This window comes from Macadamia integrifolia, chromosome 6, assembly GCF_013358625.1.
Source record: "Macadamia integrifolia cultivar HAES 741 chromosome 6, SCU_Mint_v3, whole genome shotgun sequence".
NCBI classification, from domain to species: domain Eukaryota; kingdom Viridiplantae; phylum Streptophyta; class Magnoliopsida; order Proteales; family Proteaceae; genus Macadamia; species Macadamia integrifolia.
The window spans coordinates 34,688,209-34,695,443 of NC_056562.1; the positions used below are offsets into that span (position 1 = coordinate 34,688,209).

The 7,235-nt window shown below is 37.6% G+C and overlaps 1 protein-coding gene across 2 annotated transcripts; it reads left to right on the forward strand.

The window, feature by feature from the left end:
- The first annotated feature begins 3,374 nt into the window (after positions 1-3,374).
- LOC122082509 (60S ribosomal protein L10a) lies at positions 3,375-7,235 on the forward strand. 2 transcript variants are annotated; one of them, XM_042650126.1, is made up of 6 exons: positions 3,375-3,504; positions 3,885-3,915; positions 5,219-5,438; positions 5,680-5,845; positions 6,040-6,245; positions 7,160-7,235. In XM_042650126.1, exons 2-6 carry the CDS (start codon positions 3,911-3,913, stop codon positions 7,211-7,213), a joined length of 651 nt encoding a protein of 216 aa, XP_042506060.1. In that variant the 5' UTR covers positions 3,375-3,504; positions 3,885-3,910; the 3' UTR covers positions 7,214-7,235. The 2 variants fall into 2 exon arrangements, with proteins under 2 accessions (XP_042506060.1, XP_042506061.1); XM_042650127.1 differs by having other exon boundaries at positions 3,483-3,543; positions 7,160-7,229.

Sequence of the window (7,235 nt, forward strand, 5' to 3'; positions counted from 1 at the left end):
GTTGACCATGATGGAACTCTCAGCTCACAGATGATAACAAAATCACAAGCTACAACTACAGGAAGTCAACCCACTGTTAAAGAAAGACAAAGGGATAGAATGCCTAAGAAGGTAGCATTGATGACAACAAAGAGAGCTAGTAAAAAAGGGAGAGGAAGGAAAAATTAAAGAATGATGGAGTTTGTCATATTTGATAGATATTATGTTTTGTAATATCATCCTTTTATGGATGTTTCAGAATTTGTGGATGGGAGTCTTGGTTGACCTTGTTTTATTTTTGTCTTGGTTGAACTTTTTTTAATTTGGTCTTAGTGGAACATATGTTGGTATTCTGTTGGATGTGGAATCCCTTGTTTGGAACTTGTTTTATTTAGTCTTGGTGGAACAGGTTGTTCATGTAAGAAATTGTGGTTGGGTTTTTTTTTGTCTTTTTGAATGAAATTGGACTTCTTGTCATGAATATCAATTGATCTTGTTGTTATGAGTATGGATGGAACTTGTTATGGATGTGAATGGAAGTTGAGATGTTAATGATAGATCTTGTTGTTATTATAGGTAAGAATTGGATGGATTTTGAAACATACACTTGAAGCATACTGAGACCCAAATAACCTCATTGATAGGGATCACATGATCTACCCAAATTTTCCTTCTATTAATAAAGATTGCATGGTCTATCTTAATACAATTTTTCCTACTTAACTTATCCACTAAAATAGATGAAAATCAACACAAATAAGGCTATTATAAAATGACCCATCATATTGAGGGTATCCTTCAAATTACGAAAATCTTCAGCAAGTTTTTTGAACTCTTCCATCAGTTGCTCCATTTAAACATTACCAGCGTCTAAAGTTGTTGGAGTAGTTCCTCTGGTCACATTACATTCATTTGGTGCATCCACGGGTACACACCAGCAAAAGAAGCCACAACCACCTCCTGGGAACTTCGGCATGTTTCGAGCAGATTTAGATATTCTCACTAATGCCCGTCTCTGACATCAACATCTTAAGTTTCGATACTTTAGAGGGACTTGGGAGTTGTTGGAGTCACTAATAGTATTTGTTAACATATTTTACCTACAAATGATCGACCATAAAAGTAACAAAATTAATAGTGGTATTTTAAATTGGGAAAAAACAAGACAATTTCAGTATGATTGAATAAGCAGGTAGTTAGTATTGATTTTTAGGAGAAAAAAAGATTTTCAACCTCACAGAGAAACAATTTTGATGGGTTAGAGCTCTCTAAGGAGGATGTGATCACTTTGAGAATATCCAAAAAATTGTACACAAACAAGTCCATGCTTTTTCAACAATCATAAAACATCAAGGTCTCAACTGATAGCAAATTTGAGAACGGTAGCAGATGTGAGAACGGTTCATCCCCAAAATCCAATTCTGAATACCCTCCAACACATATCAATGGTTGAAATGCAAAATCTAACTTTGAAACATATCAATTGTGAAATCTGGGTTTGAAAGAAGGTAATGAATTTTTATAATGTAAAATCTGAGTTTGAAAGAATGAACCTTTAAAAATGGAAAAATCAGGATTTGAAAGAAGGCAGTGAATAGAAGAAAGGGAAAAACTGCTCCTACGATTTGAACTCTCACCTTACTTGGTCACTGCTACTTCGATGGAGGTGTGGTGGTGGATGTTACGGTTGCAGGTTCTCCTATGATGCTCAGCTTCAATCAATGTATAATCTCCTTCGACAGAACCTCAATGACTCCCACTAAAATGGTCGAGTTTCCATACCTCTTGCTAGGATCGAGCTTCAATGTCTTCATTCTAGGGTTCAAAAGAACAACCCTTCTCCTGATTAATCGTTTGAGCAGAGAGAAACCGTTGACGAAAACCCTTAGGCCCCATTTGTTTAGCGGGGTCCTGGGGTGGGATTCTTCGAGTATTGGGACCCACATGGTGATGGGGTGGGATTATTGAACTGACATAATAGGAAATTTAAAACTTACCCTCAACTTTTCCATTCCATCGTCGTTTGGTTGAAGGAGAGAGAGATGGCGTAAGATCTGAAAACATCATCATCCTCTCCATCTTCTTCGGTCCTTTTTTTTTTTTTTTTAAGCTTCCAACACAGGTGGGCGTATAATCAGGGCTCTTCCTCCTTTCTTTCATTTTTTTTTTGGTTAAGAGGGTTGCAGCACAAGGGGAAAGTGAGGATTGAAGGAGAACGAGTAAAATAAGAGGGTGGCTGCAAGGGCGGAGGTTGCAAAGGACGTCTCCTTCTTCTTTGGTCTATTTTATTTTTTATTTTTTGTTTTTGTAAGCTTCCAACGCAGGTGGGCATAAGATGAGGGCATCATAATTTTCTTCCTCTGCGATCTCTCTCTCTCTCTCTCTCTCTCTAAAGAGGGTTGCAGCACAAGGGGAAAGTGAGCATTGATCAGAAGGGTTGAGGATAGAGAGTGAGTGAGATAAAGGACGGTTGCAGGGGCGGAGGTTGCAGGGACACCAGGTGTCGGACCTACAAGTGAACCCACCATATTATCAAACCCAAAACCAAACCCTTGGCTGAAATCCTTGTTGTTGTTGTCCGATTTGCAAGTAAACCCACTGTGCATTGGACCTGTAACCTTTGGTTTGTTCCAATATCTTTGGCTGCACTTGTGATAGTCGGCTATGAGAACATGACTGGGATTGGGGTCATGAGGAAGTTGCAGACAGGTTGGTTGGTCCAGATCTGATACAACTAATAAAACCTTAAATCATTTAAATCAGATCTGGACCATTGCATTGGTATTAATACACGTGTCAATCCTTAAAAGGGATATTTCATGGAATTATACGAGATCAGAATTGCAGATGATTTTTTTCGGGTTGCATAGGCTTGTAAGGGACAGCGGTTAGTTGAGTTGCTGAAGGCTCGCTTCGTCTCCAATCACTTTCCGTAGGATTTCTACCAAAGTCCCACCAATTTGGTGGGACTCTGGAAGGAGTTGGGGTGGGAGAATCTGTGGGACACGTCAGCCGACAATAAGATCAGAGGAACAGAAGGCTGTCTCTACATTTTCTCACCCCATTTCATCCAAAAGAGCTAAAATCTCACGGGGTGACTCTCCCACCCCACCAAAATCCTTCCAAACAAAGGGGCCTTAATAAATCTCAAAATTTTATAAAGAACCTCATATCATTCTTAAGTCTTAATATATAATTAAATGAGAGAAAGAATGCTATCGTCTGCGCTTTCTATGCCAAAATTGACCTCTTATGTGACGGGTAGCATTCTTTTTCTCCCATTATAGAATGTCATCTCTCCAGCTGCATCGTGGATCAAGAATACAGGCCCACGGAGAGTTTCTATTGTTATTTTGGATCCAAAATTGGATGAGGATAACCGGGCCTGGTCCGACCCATTTATGGCCTTGAACTCCCAGCCATATCCTGTGTTTAGGGTATATAAGCTCCCGTGAAACTTGCGAGCCTTCTCTTTGATTCTTCTATTTAGGGTTTCTCTCATTTGTTGCGGTTGCAGCCTTGCAGGTGAGTTTTCTTTTCCCATACCTTACTGCAACTTACGAAGTAAAGTTCTCTTTCTCTTTCACGTTCACTCTGTTTCTCCGTGTCTGTGTTTCTGCTCTCTCCTCGGACTTAATGCGAATAAATAAAATATGTTTTACGGTTATAGATCTGTTTCTGAGTACAATGGATGTTTGGCGACTGTTCTTCTGCTTCAGAAGCTCCAATTTTTTTTTTATCTGAATGAATTGTAAAACAATTTTTTGTTTTGCTCTCTGGCTTTAAATTAGAACTGAGACTGTTTTAATTTCATTTTTACCTCTTTTATTGTGACATAATTCTGTCTACTTTGACTTGTTTTGGAGCTTTCAGTGTTCTGATGGTTTATTATTATTTGGATACAGGGCTCTGCTGAAGTGGAGCGGTAAAGATGAGGTACATGTGGCTTCGAATTCTCATTTTTATGAATTTACTGATCTTTTAATTTTATTTCCTTGATAGAATGACCTCTCTATCAACGCTTGTCGACAGTAGATTTTGTATTTTTGTTCGGTAGGTGGTTGAAATGTTTGTTTCTTGGTATTATTACCTTCTTTTTCGGATTGCTCTGGTCATTAGTTTTTCAATGTCATTCTTTCTTACCGACGATAGAAAACGGAAATCAGTGCTTCTGTTACGCACGTCGCCATCTCTATTACATTAATAGGTGTCCCTCCATTTCAAATATTTCTCCTTTGCATTAATTTTATGCTGTTGCAATTCTAGGATCAAAATCCTTGCACCCAATCTTTAGGGTTTTGCTGAGTCTTCTTATTAGCTAGTCTGTTTGAGTTGGGCACTTGTGCACATGTCTGTGCAGCATAGGATTTATATAGTGGCTGTTTTCAGTTTTTAATTCGTTGCTTAATTTTTTTGGGTACTAAATTCTTTGCTTAATTAAAAAAAAAAATTTAATAATTATAGAACTGAAGTCAATATTTGAAACTTCATTCTAATGAAATTAAATTCTCTTTAAAAGAATTGTTGAAAATGGTAACAAATGTAGGTTTACTCAATTGTAAAATTGGGGTCTTAAGGTTCCTTTGTTTTAGTCTTCTTTGTCTTCGAAGTGTGGAAGAATATCATCCTTGTGTTGTGGTGACAGAATGGCTTGGATATATTTTCTTGGAGGTTTTTTAATGGCAGATTCAGAATTTGTGGCTGAAGAGGAGATTATTCTCAATTCTTTTCTACAGAAACTTACATGTCAAATCTCAAATAGAAGCATCCAGATACTTACCACCACCTCCAAGAAAGTTATTTTATTTTATCTAATTTCTATACAATTAGAATATGTAACCCAAATTAGTCAAAATTTGTATCTAAAGGAAATTGAATATGGCTTTTCTTATCAACTAAAAGTTTGTTACTAACATTCAATCAAATGGTAGTCCAACCTATTCATTTGCATTTTTATTGGTTAATGTAATTCAACATTTTAGGTTTTTAGTTGGGCATGTTCTATCTGGGCATGTGTTTGGTAGACCTTATCATGTAAATTGGTTCTTCTGGTTGTTGGGATTGGGAAGTTACAGTCTAAATCCAACCTGAGCTCAATAGTCACTTACTGCGCCCGTAGTCTCATTGAAACATGTTGATTGTCGTGGATGAACTACAAATTCTGTGAAATACAGATGGAAGTCGTGCCTGATTTATTGGCCTTTCTAATTCAGTTGCATCTTTGTTTTCAAATTTTCAGTAAGCTTCAAAGTGATGTATTGAGAGAAGCTATCTCCCAGATTATGAATGATACCAGGGAAAAGAAACGTAACTTCACCGAGACACTCGAGCTCCAGATTGGACTGAAGAACTATGACCCTCAGAAGGACAAACGTTTCAGTGGCTCTGTGAAGCTGCCACATATTCCTCGCCCTAAGATGAAAGTCTGCATGCTTGGTGATGCTCAGCATGTTGAGGAGGTAACTTTCAGTCCACTTGGCCAATTTCATTACTCAATCCTCCAAAAAAAGATGCCGTAACCCATTTTATAAAAAGTATATGATACACAACATGGTAGCAAATAGAATTAACCTAGTTTATGATAGCATTCAAATAAGTCACTGAAATAATAGTTCAACATCATTGAAGTTGATTTTAGGGATTTGCTTTTCTTTTGTTTTTTGTGGCTTTTAAATGATGTTTCCTTATCAATAACTGCAGGCGGAAAAGATAGGTCTGGACTATATGGATATTGAAGGGCTGAAGAAGCTCAACAAAAACAAAAAATTGGTAAAAAAGCTTGCTAAGAAATACCATGCTTTTCTAGCATCTGAGGCTGTGATAAAGCAGATCCCTCGTCTTCTAGGCCCTGGTCTCAACAAAGCAGGCAAGATTTTTTCTTGGTTATTGTGTTTTTTGCTTGTTAATGTGATTCAGTTGTGGCATAGATAGTCATCATCATCTTATCATCGCAATGCCAATATCATTGTTACTTATGTAGGTTTCTTTTGGTTTCAATTCATCCTGCTATCTTATTGTATGTGTGAGTTGTCGGTTATTCCATTTCATTTGTCAATGCAGGAAAGTTCCCAACACTGGTTTCTCATCAGGAAAGCTTAGAATCCAAGGTTAATGAAACCAAGGCGATGGTGAAGTTCCAGCTGAAGAAGGTTCTTTGCATGGGAGTTGCCGTAGGTAACTGTGGAATGGAGGAGAAACAGATTTTCCAAAATGTGCAACTCAGTGTGAACTTCCTTGTATCACTGTTGAAAAAGAACTGGCAAAATGTGAGTTAACATAACTCTCTCCTAGATAACTAAACTACGAAAGTACATGAGTTCTGCACTGCATATCTAGGCTTGGTTCTTTACTAGTTCTGGTGATTCTCATTTTCTGCTGTTTCAAGAGCTTCGTAAGTTAGTTATTAATTAGTTTGGACAAAAAGATGGTTAGTAAAGTATTCCCTGTGTGGGTTATATACGAAATTCAATGGTTTGCATCCTTTCCATTGTGGCAATTCACCCTTCTGGATGATATCATATAATCTGATAGTTTTACTTTTGTTGTGGACATGTATAGAAACAAAACCCTACATTGGCACTTGTTCAGATTGTCTGTACGTTGAAACTAATATGTTTCATGAGAATGCAGCCAACCGAAGTTGGAGACTGATATATTTTTCAGGAAAATGTAGCCAACTGAAGCACAGTTGAAAGGCATTCCAACTGAAGTGTCTGGTTTTGCCACATGGACTACTCAATTACTTATTCAGATGAGTGGATAGATAGGAAACAACCTGGATAGCCACATGCCAGATATTAGAGCCTATCTCAACCATATGGCCACCATGTACAGGCCCTTGTGTTTTTGCAATAGATACTGTACTACACCTACTAACCTATCATGTAAAAAGTAACTATTTTAAAGCTTTAAAACAACATTGTGCAGAAATGATTTTGGTTTAGCAGATGTCATGGACATTATGTCCACTAAACTTGCCTCAATGGACATTGCCACATGGCCAAAAACTGCTTTAGTCGGAATCCCTGCTTCCGAACAAACCATTTTGTATTTTGTGATTAGTCATCTGTTTTCCCTTCTCTTGTGAATTCTAAATTCCAGTGTGCTACAGAAATTTTGATAGAATTCATTTTCACTTGTACTGATTGACTTGGTGGTTTTCTTTGTTGATGGAAATCAGGTGAGGTGCTTGTACTTGAAGAGTACAATGGGGAAGCCTACCCGTATCTTTTGAGTTCTACCTTTTTTTTTTGGGG